Consider the following 17,391-nt stretch of genomic DNA (forward strand, 5'->3'; position numbering starts at 1 on the left):
AGATCCTGAACAGAACCGGGCCCAGGACGGAGCCCTGCGGCACTCCACTTGTCACTTCTTTCCATGATGAAGACGACGCATTGGTGAGCACCCTTTGGGTTCGTTCGCTTAGCCAATTACAGATCCACCTCACCGTAGTTTTGTCTAGCCCACATTTTACTAGTTTCCTTGCCAGAAGGTCGTGGGGGACTTTGTCGAAGGCCTTACTGAAATCCAGGTAGGCTACATCCACAGCATTCCCTGTATCGATCCAACTCGTAACTCTATCGAAAAAAGAGATCAGATGAGTCTGGCATGACTTGTTTTTGGTAAATCCGTGTTGACTATTAGCAATGACCGCATTTGTTTCTAAGTGTTCGCAGACCACTTATACTTATTTATGCAACAATGCTTTTGACACAGAATAAACCAGGTCTAGGCGCAAAGAGAGAATGAAAGACAGACTCCGGAGATGAGTTTCCAAAGTGACATAAAACTTCCATGATGAATTCCTTTCCACAAAAAAAAAAACAGGAGGAAAATAACTCTGTGTCTGTAAAAAGGCCAGGGATGCAAAACATCACGCCTTTAGCCTCATTGTCGTCGTCCTCCTCCTCCTCCTCGTTCTCTCCCCAAATCCCCAAAATGTGGGGGAAGCAGCAGCCGGTGAGCAGCAGTCAGTCCGTCAGCCAAGCCAAAGGGGTGCAAAGGGAGGAGAAGCCAAAGCGGGGCCTGAAGGAGTCCTTCTTTGCTCTAGTATTACTATTTTGGGGGGTAGGGGAGGAGAAGGGAAGGTGCCAGGGATAGACTTTTCAGCCGGATGCGGTTTTGCAGTTTGCAACGCTCCTTCTATCACGCGCACGGACGGACGCAGGAGAGTTTCCCCCCAAGGGCAAGGCCAGCCTCCCTTTCTCTCTCTCTCTCTCTCTCTCTCTGAGTCCCAGGACTCGCACCCGTCTCCCTCCACGGCCCCTCTTCTGGCTACTTCTGCTCCTTGGTGGGGGCGTAGTAGAGCTCCAGGGGCCGGCTCAGCTTCCAGTACTTCTCGTTCACCAGCTCCAGGGTCACCGAGCCATTCAGCGTCTGGAGAAAAGGAAGGAGGAAGAAGGACAGAAAGAAAGAGAAAGAAGGAACAAAAGAGGAGAGGATAGAGGAAAGAAAGGAGCAGAAGGAAGGAAAGGAAGGATAAGGGAAAGTGGAAGTGAGGAAGAAGGAGGGAGGGAAAAAAGGAGAGAGAGAAGGAAGGAAGGAAATAGAAGGAAGGATGGTCAGAAGGGGCAAGAAAATAGAGGGAGGAAAAGAGAGGAGGGTGGGCAGAAGGAAGGGGAAGAAAAGGAAAGAGGAAAGGCAGAAGGAAGGAGGGAGGGAAGGAAGGAAAGAAGCAGAAAGGGAAGAAAGGATAAAGGAAAATGGAAGTTAGAAAGAAGGGAGGGAGGGAGGGAGGGAGAGAGGGAAGGAGGAAAGAAAGAAAGACCGAATGAATGAACGAAAGAAAGAAGGGAAGAGAGAGGAAGGAAAAGAGAAGAGGGTGGAAGGAAGGAAAGAGAGGGAAGGAAGGGAAAGAAAGAAAGAACAAAGAGGTTGGAATGGAGGAAAGAAAGAAGCAGAAGAAAGGGAAGGAAGGACAAAGGAAGGTGGAATTAAGAACAAAGGAAGGAAAGAAAGAAAGAGAAGGAAGGATGGATGGATGGAAGGGGCAAGAGAAGGAGGAGGAAGGAAGGATGGATGGGGAAGGAAGAAGGAAGGAAGAAGGAAGGAAGAAAAGAGAAGAAAAAAAGAACAAAGGGAGGCAGGGACAGAGGACGGAAAGAAGGAGGGAAGGGCAAGAAAAGAGAGAGGGAGGGAGGGAAGGATGGAAGAAAGAGAAGGAAGGATGGAAGGGGCAAGAAAAGAGAGAGGGAGGGAGGGAAGGATGGAAGAAAGAGAAGGAAGGATGGAAGGATGGAAGGGGCAAGAAAAGAGAGAGGGAGGGAGGAAGAAGGAACAAAGGAGGGAGGAGAGAGGGACGAGGAAGGAAAAGAGGCAGAAGAAAGGGAAGGAATGATAAGGGAAGGTGGAAGTAAGGAAGGAAGGAAGAAAAGGAAGGATGGATGGAAGGGGCAAGAGAACAGGGAGGAAGAAAGGGTGGAAGGAGAAAAAAAGGAAGGAGGAAGGAAGAAAAGAAGAAGAAGGAAGAAAGGAAGAAAAAAGAAGGAAGGAAGGAAGGCAAAAAGAAAAAAGGAAGGAAGAATGGAGGGAGCAATGAGTGAAAGAGAATAAAGTCATGAGGCGCTCATTCTGCATCATCATCATCATCATTATACTGAATTATTGATACCCCGCTTTATTTCTCCCAAAGGAGACTCTAAGTGGTTTACATTAAAAGTATTTTTTAATCGTGTCAGAAGCGACTTGAGAACATCCTGCAAGTTGCTTTCTGGTGTGAGGGAATTGGCCATCTACAGAGACGTTGCCCAGGGGATGTTGCCCAGATGTGTTACCATCCTGCTGGGAGGGAGGTTTCTCTAATGTCCCCACAAGCTAGAGCTGACAGACGGGAGCTCACCCTGTCTCACCGATTCAAACCGGCAACCTTCAGGTCAGCAGTCCAGCCGGCACACAGACTTAACCCTTGTATGACCACACACATTTAAAATATACTGCGATATAATGCAAGCATCAAAATATCCTCTCTGCCCGCCTACTGTAGCCCCGCCCCCTTCTGTGCTGGTACGGCTGTACCAAAAGCTCCAACTTTATTTTCTTTCTGCTAATGTTTGCAGTCATAGGGCAGGGCGCCTGTCCATCATCATTAAGTTTGGTTCGGCCCCTTGTTCAGGGCTCTTGGAGGGAAGGAGCTATTTTTAAGTCAGTCTCACTTAAGGAAGCTTAGCTATAGGACGTAGACCAGCTCGTCCTGTAGAAAAACTTCATATCTCAAGAACATCCGGGGATATAGAATGTCCGAGGAATCAGAAACAGAAATTCCAGGAGAAAGGTCCCAAAGGTTCTGGCTAAGAGCTCACAGCCCCTCAGCTTCACAGCTCCTGAGGGAAACAGCCCTAAAGTTTCCAAAGAAACCTCGGAGAGGGAACAGCACCACAGATCCACGGAACCCCAGCTGAAACATCTGCAAGCCTTGGTTGGTAGGTCCACTCGATGCCCAGATGCATTTGGAATCGGTAGTGGGTCCCACATCAGCCAGGCCCATATAACAGACAGCCTCTGGGAGAGGTTATAAGGGGGTTTTCTTCTTATAGAGAAAGCACTGTTATCCAAAGCCAATTTTCTGTCCCCTGGGGACAAGACTAAAAAGGCCAACAGTTTATTAAGGAAACTTTGAAGTGTTGTTTGACTCCTTGAAGTTTTATTAATGTTCAATAATAAAGACTTTGTTATCTCATTAAAGACTCAAAGGACTATCCTTTTCAGGAAAATCCTCAAGAACCTCTCTTTGAGGCGCCCTGGCTTCCCGCTGGGCATAAAGGATACGTCCTATACAAAGACAATAGCTACAGGCCCAGCGCGTGACAGAACACCTTCCCTACCGTGAAGGCCCCTCCGGGGGTGGTGATGTAGATGGTGTACTGCTTCTCGCTGACGTCGCGCAGGGCGGGGGGCTCTGGGCCCGGGGTGGGGGCCTCCTCCAGGGCGATGCGCAGCGCCAGGTACTTGGAGAGGTGGTCCACCGTGGCGTTGGCCGTGGTCTTCACGTACCTGGCAGGAGGGAGGGGGAGGGAGGGAGGGGTTAGGGGCACAGCCAGCCTTAAAGACCACCACAAACAAGGAAGCCCACCCTCCAGCCAGGGATCAAAGCCAAATGCAGGCGAACCATCTCTGGAGAAGGTGTCCGTCTCCCAAAACCATTATATTTATAGAGAGGGGAGCAATGTGTCCATCTGAACAGAACGGGAGGGCATGGGGAGGGGTCCTCTGGTGGGGCATGGCTCTATCTATGGAGGGAGAGCCCACGTGTGGGGATGGGGCCCACTGATGGAGAAGGGACCCAGGCGCATCTACGTGGAGATGTCCAACCTCAGGGAGGGGAGTTCATTCGAAGGACAAAAGGTTCATCTGTGGGGATGGGTCCCACTGATGGAGAAAGGCTCCAAATTTGAGGTCCATTCATGGGGAAAGAGATCATAATGTGGGGAGGGGATCCATAGAAGTACAGAAGGTCCATCCTTGAAGAGGAGCTCAATTTATGGTAAGGGGCCCATCTAAATGTTGGAAATAGCAACCTCCCAAGCCTTTCACTGTTAATGTATATATTTGCTAACCTGTATTCTATGTGTATGTTGATTTGCCAGTTTGACTGTACCTCTCTGATGTAGGAGGAACTATAGATATGTGATTATACTGAGCACGTTCAGACTCAGGACTCCATTTTGTAGTCTGTATGCTAACTATTTCATTAGAAGTGGATGTGTGTCTGCTCTACGCCTCAGTGGAGGTGGATGAATGTTCCTGTTTGGACTTCAGTAGAGAGGTATGAATTTTGGACTTCAGTGAGTACAACTATCCCTAAAGACTATGGACTATCGATCAAGAATGATGCCCTGTGTACTCAATACAGAGAGAAACCACATCCTATCCATAACTGAACTTTAATAATAAAGTGCCTGTATGGTGAATTAATACAAGATATTTGTGAGTAGACAAGATATGTTATTTTTCAAAAAAGACAGTGCTTTTTTATCTCTGAGTGCATATTTTAACTAAGATAGTCTCCTTTGTTTATGCCTTCCCCAGCACTTTAATGGGATAATGGTTTTGTATCGTCCTCTCCCCGACTGTATCTGATACTACTAGCACTTTTATGGCCCAATTCTTTTTAGGAGCCAACCCAGGCTTTTATCAAGCATGTTTGTTTTATATGATTTTATTTGTTTTATGACTTGCTTTATTGTTAATTGATTTGTGTTATTGTTGTGTTTTATATTGTCTGTTTTGCCTAGGCTTGGCCCCATGTAAGCCGCCCCGAGTCCCCTTGGGGAGATGGGGCGGGGTATAAAAATGAAATAATAATAATAATAATTATTATTATTATTATAAGAGGTTTCAAGGGAAACTTTTGGGCAACTTCAACTGCAAAGAGACAACCATTCTCTGCTAACCAAATATGTTTTTGTAGTGGCATGTCTTTGTCCTTGGCAGTTCAAAGACATGGTTCTTCAGTCTAATAGCTGAGTCACCTGTGTGCCATTACACGAATGCTTATGAATATCACTTGTTCAAAGGGTTGACTTCTAACAAGATCATGTTTTTCTTGACTACTGGTTTTCAAAAGGGTTCATGGAGATTAACATTTGCCAAACGGATGTGACATCATTTTTCCTATTCAATAAGGTTATGATTGCCATTTATTTCCAAAGGGATATGTAAAGTTATCTCCAATAACTGGTGGGGTCCATGTGAATGGGGGGGGGGGCTCCCTCCCAGTGTTGGGGCTCCACCTGTGGGCCCGGCCATGTCCCCCCTCCCCCCTCCCCCCCTTCCCCCACCAACCCTTCCTCACCTGGTCTGGGAGTAGCCCCCCTTCTCCACCAGGACCGGGTGGGGCCGGAAGACCAGCTCGATCTCGCTGCCGCTGCCCACTCCTCCTCCGCCTCCGTTGCCCCCGCCTCCTGCCCCCGTGCTGGGCTCCTCCGCTCTCCCTCCTCCGCCTCCCCCTCCGTCGTGGGAGGCCTCCTGCTCGGCCCCCGATCCGTCCTCGGAGGCCCGGGAGCGCTTGCTGCGGCTGGGGCCGGGGGTCCCGCTCTGGCTGGGGGCTGAGGCGTTGCTCACGTGCGAGCGGCTGTCGCAGTTGTCCTCCGCACCACTGAAGGTGGCATTGTCCGACTCATGCGGGTGCCTCCGGACACGCTGACCCCTGGGCGGGAGGAAAGCACATGCATTCAGAAGGGGCAACCAAAGGCTATCTAGACCACTCTAAGACCCACCAAGGAAGGCACACTCCAAACAATGTAGGAAGGGGCACCCAAAGGCCATCCAGACCACTCTCTTGGGGGGGGGGGGAGTGCTGTCGATCCATCCTCTATGACAGGGGTCCCCAAACTTTTTAAGCAGAGGGCCGCTCCACAATCCTTCAGACTGTTGAGGGGCTGAATTATCATTTGAAAAAAAAAAATACAAACAAATTCCTATGCATAATGCACATGTCTTATTTGTAGTGCAACAACAACAACAACAACGAAAGAACAATACAATATTTAAAAATGAAAACAATTTTAACCAACATAAACCTATTAGGATTTCAATGGAAAGTGTGGGCCTGCTACTGGCCAATGAGATAGTCAAATTAATTAGGGTTGTTGTTGCTGTTGTTGTTGTTGTGTGCCTTCAAGTCATGTCAGACTTTGGCCGAGCCAAAGTCTAAAATTAATTATTTATTTACTGCATTTATTTACTATATTTATATCCCACCCTTCTCACCCCGAAGGGGACTCAGAGCCGCAGTATGTACATACAATATATTATATTATTAGCATAACACAATATTAGCATTATATATTACTATACTGAACTATACCACTATACTATTATATAATATGTAATATATAACATATAATTAATATTATTATATGGTATTGCTATTAGTATTATATTGTATAACATAAGATTATTATCAATATTATATGCATATACAATATATTATATTATTAAAACTGATATAAAAATATATTATAAAACTGAGGGCGGGGGCCAGGTAAATGACCTTGGAGGGCCGCATCCGGCCCCCGGGCCTTAGTTTGGGGACCCCTGCTCTATGACATAAGATATCAGCACTTCCTCCTTCCTTTTGGTCACTGGGCATTTTATGGTCTTTAAATAGCACCTAATTTTTCTACTTACAGCTCTAAGCTGTTTTCGAACTGCCTAGGTAAACAGTGAGCTGACAGTGGGGTGCTCACCCCGACCCAGGGCTTCGAACTGGGAGCCTTTCGATTAATAGATCTTATTACTGCTGGTGATTTACTAGCTGTGCTAAAGCCCAGCCCTCAGGTATGACTAATTGTTGGGGCTCAGCAGATGTGGAGAAGAAGTCTATATAGAGACCACCAAATGCAGCAGCATAGCCCAGACATGAATCAAAGAGCATGAAAGGCATTGCAGACTAATCCAACCAGAGAAGTCAGCCATAGCAGAGCCCTTGATGAACCCACCTGGACACAGAGTATGAACTTGAGACACTAATGGAGGGATGCCACTGAAACACTGGCAAACCAGGCTTGCTAATTGCACCCTTGGCACTTGGCCAATAGACATCGGTTCCTTCTCCCAAACTGCACATTCCACAGTTATATAGACTCCACTTGCTTGGCCACCATCAGATCCAGCCATAAATGCAGCCGAAACATCAGGAGAAAATGCTGCTAGAACACTAATAGCAAGGCCATTAATACTAATCAAGGTGATTAATTACAACATTCACACTGGCCTCCAACAGACAAGAGTTCTTTCTCCCAGCCTGGGCCTTCACAGATATATAAACCTCACTTGCCTAGTATCCAACAGACCTCACAACCTCTGAGGATGCCTGTCATAGATGTGGGTGAAACGTCAGGAAAGAATGCTTCTGGAACATGGCCAGAAAGCCCAGAAAACTCACAACAACCTAGTCATTCCAGCCATGAAAGCCTTCAACAACACAGCCTACAGAACTGTTTTTAATGAATAATAGTAGTAGTAGCAGTAGTAATAATAATAATAATAACAACAACAACAACAACAACAACTTTACTTGTATTCCGCCCTATCTCCCCAAGGGGACTCAGGTTGGATTCCAACATACAATGGCAAATAAGCATGCAGCCACTGCAATGCACACTGCTAGAACACATAGGCTGTGCAGCCCAGAAACCAAACAACATTCCAGCCTACTGGCTGTTAGGAATTGTGGGCGTTGAAGTCCAAAACTCCTGGAGGAAGGGCTGAAGTTGGTCCATGCCTGTCATAGACAGTAGAACATGGATCACAGACAGACAGGCCAGACAGAGGGAGGCAGGTTGCAGATGTGGACCAACAGAGAGGGACCTCTGAAGGTCATCCAATCCAGCTCCTTCCTTCCTTTCATCTGCCGTGAAGAAGACACAACCAAAGCTGTCTCCCTCCCTTCCCCATGCACCCCCACCTGTTCATGGCCTGGACCTTGAGGCCCTCCTCCATGCTGCTCCGCAGGGCCTGCTGGTTGTGGAGGCGGTTGAGCTTGGCCAGGACCCGGTCCTGGTGGGCCTCGTACTCGTCGCGGCTGGGGTAGATCTTGGAGATGAGCGCGTCGAAGTTGGGGTCCGGCCGGAGCGAGCGCTTCGAGACCAGCTTCTTGCGGCACGTGGGGCACTCCTTGTTCCTGGAGCAGAAAGAGAAGACAGAGAGAGAGATTCATTTTGTCTGCATCCCAACAACTAAGCCCCCCTCCCACTTGCGTGTCTCCCATGTGCATGCGTGTGCCGTGGGGCTGTACCCGCTGCGGAGGGCGGTGACGATGCAGTCGGAGCAGAAGCGGTGGAGGCACTCCTTGGTGGTCATGGTGTGCTTGAGCATGTCCAGGCAGATGGGGCACATGAGCTCGCTGTGCAGGCTGCGCGGGGAGACCGCGATCTCCGTCCCGTCCATCAGCGCCTCCTGCAAAGAGCGAGAGGGAGACGGATACACCGGTTACGAGTTTAGCAGTAGAGGATCTGGCAGATTCATGGTCACAGAATCATAGAATAGTAGAGTTGGAAGAGACCTCATGGGCCATCCAGTCCAACCCCATTCTGCCAAGAAGCAGGAAATCGCATTCAAAGCACCCCCGACAGATGGCCATCCAGCCTCTGCTTAAAAGCCTCCAAGGAAGGAGCCTCCACCACAGCCCCGGGGAGAGAGTTCCACTGTCGAACAGCCCTTCTCACAGTGAGGAAGTTCTTCCTGATGTTCAGGTGGAATCTCCTTTCCTGTAAAGTCACTTGTAAGAGTCAGGAGTGACTAAGTGTTGGGGCTCAGTGGGATGCTGGGGATCCTGATTCTGAGGATGAGATTTTCGCTGAGTCTGTGTCTGTTCCTCAGGTTGAAACACAGATGGAAAGCGCCTTAAATGTATATTTATATGTATAATTATGTATATTTTAATGGATATTCTTAATTTTATTGTAATTTTTAATCTTGATGGAGTTTTAAATTTGACGACAACTGTTTTTAATGTGTATGTTTATATTGTAAGCCGCCCTGAGTCCCCTGATGGGTGAGAAGGGCGGGGTAGAAGTGATGTAATAAATAATAAATAAATAAATTCAGGCCATGGATCAGAGAGACAGGCCAGAGCCAACGGCTGCAGAAAAGATAGAAGATGGCTCTCTTCTCAGGTCTTCTCAGAAGATGGGGAGTTGCCCCGTGATATCAGATTAGGGCTTAGCTCGGAGGGAGCTAAGGAAAGGCTAATTAGAAGGTCAGAAAGAATTCAGGTGCCAAAAAGATGACCTCATGATTGTGGGTCAGGTTTGAGCTTAAATTCAACGCTGTTTCACTGGGCTCTTTAGTTTTTGTTTTGAAATCACATTCATGACTGGCTCTCAAGTTTGCCCATGTTCCTACATAGATTTTTGGCCTTGCTTAAGTCCTTATTTCCATGTTATGGATTTTCGACTATTCTACGACAGAGAAGCCATTGCAATCCACAAGAAGCATGTGGACAAGTTCAACAGAAAGAAGGAAACCATGAAAAAGAACAAAATGCCTACCAGTATTTTAAAAACTCTAAAGAAAGTAAATAAAGAACAACACTCTGAAGATAGGGAATTCCAGACAGGAAACAATCAGGGCCAACTACACATTCCAACAAAGGATTCCCCCAAGCAAGAAGGAGCCAGACTTTGAAGCTAAAAGGTCATTCAAGGCTAATCAAGGTGGCCAATGGCAACTTTCACACTTGCCTCCAACAGACAAGAGTTCTTTCTCCCACCCTGGACATCATTCCACAGGTATTTAAACCCCACTTGCCTAGTGTCTAACAGGCACACAGTCTCTGAGGATGCCTGCCATAGATGGGGGCGAAACATCAGGAGAGAATGCTTCTAGAACATGGCCACACAGCCTGGAAAACCAGTGATTCCGGCCATGAAAGCCTTTGACGACACAACCTACAGAACTGTTTTTAATGAAGCAATTATAAGCATGCAGCCACTGCAATGCACACTTTTTTTTTTGGCTAAATTACAAGCAGAGCACTTTTTGCAAGTATGCATTTACATTCGACAGCAAATGCTGTTTTGTTTCATTTTTGGAGTTTTGAAAATTGAGGTGCGCATTAGATCCAATTGTGCATGAGACTCCAGTCAATATAATACAGGTATATATATATACAGTAGAGTCTCACTTATCCAAGCTAAACGGGCCGGCAGAAGCTTGGATAAGCGAATATCTTGGTTAATATGGAGGGATTAAGGAGAAGCCTATTAAACATCAAATTAGGTTATGATTTTACAAATTAAGCAGCAAAACATCATGTTATACAACAAATTTGACAGAAAAAGTAGTTCAATACGCAGTAATGTTATGCTGTAATTACTGTATTTACAAATTTAGCACCAAAATATCACGATATATTGAAAACATTGACTACAAAAATGGCTTGGATTATCCAGAGGCTTGGATAAGTGAGACTCTACTGTATATATGTGTGTGTGTATGTATATATATATATATATATATATAGAGAGAGAGAGAGAGAGAGAGAGAGAGATATCAGGTATGGGCCAACTTGGGCACTCCAGATTTTTGGACTGCAACTCCCACCATTCCTAACAGCCACAGGCCCTTGCCTTTTCCCCCTGAGCTGCTTAAGCGGCTGAAGGGGGGAAAGGCAAGGGCCTGTGGCTGTTAGGAATGGTGGGAGTTGCAGTCCAAAACACCTAGTGTGACCAGGCCTGGTCTAGACATAACAGTCCAAGCAGAAATACAGCTATGTCTGAACTGAGAATAATAATAATAATAATAATAATAATAATAATAATAATAAACTTTATTTATACCCCGCCACCATCTCCCCAACAGGGACTCGGGGCGGCTTACATGGGGCCATGCCCAGAACAGTACAATATAACAAAATATAATAGAACAACAAATCATAGCACATTAAACAACACAATAAAAGAAAATATACACTACATTAAACAAGATCAAAGAACAATAAAACCAAGGGCGGGCCACATGAACACTAGATTAAAACTCGAGGTGAGAAAGGAAGTAGGAGTAAAAACCACAGAGGACAGGGTCATAAAGTGGCGGTGCGATCTGGAGGACAAATATTGAAGGAGAGCAGCAAAAGGGGTGTATGTAGTGATTACTCTCCAAAGGCACAACGGAAGAGCCAGGTTTTCAGGTCTTTCTTAAAGGCTGCTAGTGTGGGGGCTTGCCTAATCTCACCAGGCAGTGAGTTCCACAATCGGGGGGCCACAGCAGAGAAGGCCCTCTCCCTTGTTCCCACAAGGCGGGCCTGAGATATTGGCAGTGGTGACAGGAGAGCCTCCCCTGACGATCGAAGGGATTGGGCAGGTTTATGATAGGAGATACGGTCACGAAGGTAGGTGGGTCCCAAACCGTTTAGGGCTTTATAAGTGATGGTCTGCACCTTGAATTGGGACCGGAAAATAAACGGCAGCCAGTGGAGCTCCTTGAACAAGGGAGTGGATCTCTCCCTGTAACTCGCCCCAGTTATTAGTCTGGCTGCCGACCGCTGGACCAATTGTAATTTCTGGGCCGTCTTCAAGGGAAGCCCCACGTAGAGCGCATTACAGTAGTCCAGTCTAGAGGTAACTAAGGCATGGACCACCGTGGCCAAGTCAGACTTCACGAGGTATGGTCGCAGTTGGCGCACAAGTTTGAGTTGTGCAAAGGCCCTCCCGGCCACCGCCGACACCTGCGCCTCAAGCGTCAACGCTGAGTCCAGGAGGACCCCCAAACTGCGGACCTGTGATTTCAGGGGGAGTGCAACCCCGTCCAGCACAGGCTGCCACCCAATACCCCAATCCAACGCGCGACTGACCAGGAGGGCCTCTGTCTTGTCAGGATTGATCCTCAGTTTGTTCCTCCTCATCTAGTCCGCCACAGCGGCCAGGCACTGGTTCAGCATCCGAGGGGCTTCCTTGGAGTCAGATGGAAACGAGTAGTGGATTTGCGTGTCATCTGCGTAGAGATGGCAACGCCCTCCAAAACTCCGGATGACCTCTCCCAGCGGTTTCATGTAGATGTTGAATAGCATGGGGGATAGGATAGACCCTTGCAGGACCCCACAGGTCAATGGCCAGAGAATACTCTATCTAGGAGATAGGGGCCTCTGGGAAAGAGAGAGAGAAGGAAGGAAGGAAAAATAGGAAAGATGTAGACGGGAAAGCATGGGAAGAAGGGAAGGAAAGGGAGATGGAGATGGTGTATGAGGGAAAGGAAGGGAGGGAGGAAAGAGCCACCAAGAGAGCTGTGGAGACATTGTGAGAGAGGCCTTCATTCCTTCTCAGAGCCGGAGAAGGGAGGAAGCAAGTGGCCAGCCCCCCCCCCCCCCATCCTCTCACCTGAGGCGTCCGGTGGAGTTCATAGAGGCTGAGCTCCCAGGTCTTGCTGGCACTCTGGGCATTGGCCGGCGTGGCCATGGCGGCCGGAGCCCTGCGGGGGTCAGTTGGGGAGAGAAGCAGCAGTCAGAAGCAGTCACATTGAGGGTGTGAAACCCCCTCCCCCAAATAACTCCAGATAGCAAGCAATGGCACATCTGCTATTTGGACTGCAAGGCTCAAAGTTTCCAAGGAATTAGGAGAGACCAGAGGTCATCCAGTCCAATAATAATAATAATAGTAATTGTGCCAAAAGATCTCAGCCGGCATTTGGAAACAATAGACATTGACAAAATCACGATCTGCCAACTGCAAAAGGCCACCCTACTGGGATCTGCACGCATCATCCGAAAATACATCACACAGTCCTAGATACTTGGGAAGTGTTCGACTTGTGATTTTGTGATATGAAATCCAGCATATCGATCTTGTTTGCTGTGTCATAATAAAATAATAATAATAATAATAGATGAATTCAGATATTTTTTTCAGAAAAATGTCTGGTTTTCAAACTGTCAACATTGTATTAAAGTCAATGCAAAAAATATGTAGAATCCAGTCATGTCGAGACTTTAACTGAATAGACTTCAAAGATTTCCTTTCCTCACATAGACTTTTGATTTGCCAAATACAGTCTCCGATCTGTCCCTTGAGGGTGCTACTCCAGCTCGCCAAACAAGGATTCCCCTAGGTATAACACAGCCAGGCACTGAAGCTGCAAGGCTATTCAGTGCAATTCAACCAGACAAACAAAGGATTAACCTTGGTAGAAGGTGACCAGGCTTTGAAGCAGCGATACTGCTCTGTACTATTGAAGCTGACCAACCAAAGATTCCCTAGGTAGCAAGCAGACAGGCTTTGAAGCAGCGAAGCTATTCATTGTAATTCTAGCAGTCCCAAAAACCATTCCCCTAGAATGCAAGTACCCAGCCTTCCAAGCAGCAAGCCTATTCCTTTGCATTCCAGCTCACCAAACAAGGATTCCCACAAGCCACAGCAACATGTGACTGGGCACAGCTAGTTATTATTAAAAATAATATTATTAATATTGTTATTACTAGTATTGGCATTGCTTCTTCTTGTCTATTAAAAAGCTGTTCTTACCAAAAAAAAAAAAAGGTCTGGCTTTTAACTGACAATCTATTCAATAATATTCTTACTGAAATATTGTTTTAAATTGATTTCATTGTAAGCTGTCCTGAGATGCTTGGATGCATTCTGCCAACCTATTAGTACAAAAACATGCAAATGTGAGTAGATCAGTAGGTATCGCTCTGGCGGGAAGGTAATGGCGCTCCATGCAGTCATGCTGGCCACATGACCTTAAAGACGTCTATAGATAACGCCGGCTCTTTGGCTTAGAAATGGAGATGAGCACCAACCCTCAGCGAAACCTTGACCTTACCTACTGTTCGCATTGCTTCTTCTGCTCTACAAATAAAAACATACTTACAAAAGGTCTTCTGAAAAATGCTAATCTTTTTATATATTCTATTCTATAATAGAGTCTCACTTATCCAACACTCGCTTATCCAAGCCTCTAGATTATCCAACGCATTTTTGTAGTCAATGTTTTCAATATATCGTGATATTTTGGTGCTAAATTCGTAAATACAGTAATTCCAACATAAAATTACTGCGTACTGAACTACTGTTTCTGTCAAATTTGTTGTATAACATGATGTTTTGGTGCTTAATTTGTAAAATCATAACCTAATTTGATGTTTAATAGGCTTTTCCTTAATCCCTCCTTATTATCCAAGATATTCGCTTATCCAACGTTCTGCCGGCCCGTTTATGTTGGATAAGTGAGACTCTACTGTAATAATAATTTATTTTACCTTACCTACTGTTGGCATTGCTTCTTCTGCTCTACTAATAAAAACATACAGTAGAGTCTCACTTATCCAACATAAACGGGCTGGCAGAACATTGGATAAGCGAATATGTTGGATAATAAAAAGAGATTAAGAAAAAGCCTATTAAACATCAAAATAGGTTATGATTTTTGAAATTAATCATCAAAACATCATGTTATACAACTAATTTGACAGAAAAAGTAGTTCATTACACATTAATGCTATGTAGTAATTACTGTATTTACGAATTTAGCACCAAAATATCACAGTGCATTTAAAACATTGCCTACAAAGATGCGTTGGATAATCCAGAACGTTGGATAAGTGAGTGTTGGATAAGTCAGACTCTACTGTACTTACAAAAGGTCTTCTAAAAAATGCTAATTTATTTATATATTCTCTTCTATAATCGTTTAATGATATTTCATTTCAAACCGATGTTACTGCAAGCTGTCCCAAGATGCCTGGATGCATTATTATTATTATGACTACTGTTATTTTTACTATTATTATAATTACTACTGGTGGCATTGCTTCTTCTGTAAGGTGTTCTTAAAAAAATGTCTGACAATCTATTCAATAACATATTGTCATAAACTGATTTCACTGAAAGCTGTGCTGAGATGCCTGGATGCATTATTATTATTATGACTACTGTTATTTTTACTATTATTATAATTACTACTGCTGGCATGGCTTCTTCTGTAAGGTGTTCTTAAAGAAAAAAGTCTGACAATCTATTCAATAACATATTGTCATAAACTGATTTCACTGAAAGCTGTCCCGAGATGTCTGGATGCATTATTATTATTATGACTACTGTTATTTTTACTATTATTATAATTACTACTGCTGGCATGGCTTCTTCTGTAAGGTGTTCTTAAAGAAAAAAGTCTGACAATCTATTCAATAATATATTGAAGAGTTTAAAAACCCGGCTCTTCCAAAAGGCCTTCGATGTTTAGTTGTTGCTGGATTGATCTATCTATCTATTCCATAATAGTCCCATTGTTGTTGTCTTGCCATTTTATACCGCACTTTATTGTCCATTCAACTTGAAATTTCCTTTTCCCATTTCGTAACACTCTGCATTTCGCCTGGAATCTACGAATTAGTCTCCTGTTTTTAACACTGTATCCTGCTTGTTGATTTTAATGATTGTTTTTATTGATGTTGATGTTTTTTTACTGGGATAATTGTTTTATTGCTTTGTTACTGTTATTTTTTTGTTTTATCGGGCCAGGCCCCATGTAAGCCGCCCCGAGTCCCTTCAGAGAGATGGGGCGGGGTATAAAAATAAAGTTGTTATTATTATTATATTGTCATAAACTGATTTCATTGCAAGCTGTCCCGAGATGTCTGGATGCATTATTATTATTATGACTACTGTTATTTTTTACTATTATTATAATTCCTACTGCTGGCATGGCTTCTTCTGTAAAGTGTTTTTACATTTAAAAAGTCTGACAATCTATTCAATAACATATTGTCATAAACTGATTTCACCAAAAGCTGTGCTGAGGTATTTGGATGTGTTGTTGTTGTTGTTGTTGGCATTGCTTCTCCTGCTCTATTGATCATATATTCTATAGTATTTAATGATTTATCATTTCTATTATTACTATGGTTTTATTATTATTACTTTCGGTCAGCAAGTTTAGCAGCTCAGGCATTTAACTCACAGCACCATGCAATGCACGGGCAAATTGTTGGGTGAGTGGGCTTTTTAACAAAAGACGCTCCCCATAAACAGAGCAGAGTATCTCATTAGCAGCAGCGTGACCGGGCACCAGCAGCCAAAAGTGATAAAAAGAACAAAAACACACAGACTAATGTTATCTCTTCCTTAGGCTTTTCTTTGTAGAAATATGTTTGCACTATTTACAAAAACAAGGTTTCCATAACACAAATGAAGTTCGTTATACTTCCTTCTTTACTTCCACACTGGGCTTCTTTCACATGCAGATAAAAAGCTTCTAACTTCGAATTGGCCTCTAATCATAAATTGTGTTGATATATTGTTGACATACAACTCTGGACACCAAGGTTTCAGATCTTACTCTGTCGTGAAATCCATTGGGTGACCTTGGGCAAGTCATACTCTCTCAGCCTCAGAGGCAGGCAATGGCAAACTTCTGAACAAACCTTGCCAAGAATGCTCTGTGAGGAATGAAACTTATGGTTGCCATAGGTCAGAAATGACTTGAAGTTACACAACAACGACGATCAGATCTATTAGCCGGGATCTATTAAAAGTGTGATTTAAATGCATTGAAGGTTAGGAACAATCCCAGAAGCAGTGATCACAGTTTACAAAGCAGGGTGTTTCAAATGATTGTTATTACAATGAGTATTTTGAAGTTCTGTGTAAACATGTTATATTGCCTTTTTGATTTTGTGTTGTACTGTACATGATTATTTATTGTATTGTTGTAATTGTATTATGATATGTTGTTTTTATATTTTGCTATATTGTATTGTCCTGGGCATGGCCCCATGTAAGCTGCCCCGAGTCCCCGTTATTATTATAATAATAATAAATAAAGTTTTATTATTATTATTATTATTATTATTATTATTATTATGGTTACTGTAGGCCAGGCGTGGGCCAACTTGGGCCCTCCCTCCCGTTGTTTTGGACTACAACTCCCACAATTCCTAACAGCCTACCGGCTGTTAGGAATTGTGGGAGTTGTAGTCCAAAACAACGGGAGGGAGGGCCCAAGTTGGCCCACGCCTGCTCTAGGCATCGCTTCTTCTGCTCTATGGTTAACCTATCATATTCTAATGAGAGGTCATGTCAAGCTGATTTCAATACAGGCTGTCCTGAGAATACTAATTATTAATTACTCGCACGGCACTTTCTGCCCCATTAAGAAAGGTTAATTAATTACCTCCTCCTCCTCCTCCTCCTCTTCCTCCTGCTGCCGCTTCTCTTCCCGCTTCCGGTGCTTTGGACTTCCTTCCTCTTCTCGTTCGGGAGCTGCGTCACT

General features: G+C 44.6%; 1 protein-coding gene across 1 annotated transcript; it reads right to left on the minus strand.

Moving 5' to 3' along the window:
- Positions 1 to 452: 452 nt before the first annotated feature.
- Positions 453 to 17,389, minus strand: ring1 (ring finger protein 1). The gene is made up of 7 exons (XM_062972831.1): positions 17,293 to 17,389; positions 12,504 to 12,594; positions 8,423 to 8,583; positions 8,093 to 8,308; positions 5,477 to 5,830; positions 3,507 to 3,675; positions 453 to 1,062 (listed from the first exon to the last, which is right to left on the minus strand). The coding sequence occupies exons 2-7, from the start codon at positions 12,579 to 12,581 to the stop codon at positions 961 to 963; spliced, it is 1,080 nt and encodes a 359-aa protein (XP_062828901.1). The 5' UTR covers positions 12,582 to 12,594; positions 17,293 to 17,389; the 3' UTR covers positions 453 to 960.
- Between the last annotated feature and the right edge of the window lie 2 nt (positions 17,390 to 17,391).

The sequence above is a fragment of the Anolis carolinensis genome, chromosome 2 (genome assembly GCF_035594765.1).
Source record: "Anolis carolinensis isolate JA03-04 chromosome 2, rAnoCar3.1.pri, whole genome shotgun sequence".
NCBI lineage: Eukaryota > Metazoa > Chordata > Lepidosauria > Squamata > Dactyloidae > Anolis > Anolis carolinensis.

Excerpts from the sequence above, each read along its gene's own strand:
- ring1 (XM_062972831.1), bottom strand. The coding sequence starts at position 12,581 with ATGGCCACGCCGGCCAATGCCCAGAGTGCCAGCAAGACCTGGGAGCTC. Across the intron at positions 8,309-8,422 it reads GTCACCGCCCTCCGCAGCGG|GAACAAGGAGTGCCCCACGT; the intron begins GTACAGCCCCAC and ends TTTCTGCTCCAG. Across the intron at positions 5,831-8,092 it reads AAGGTCCAGGCCATGAACAG|GGGTCAGCGTGTCCGGAGGC; the intron begins GTGGGGGTGCAT and ends CCTCCCGCCCAG.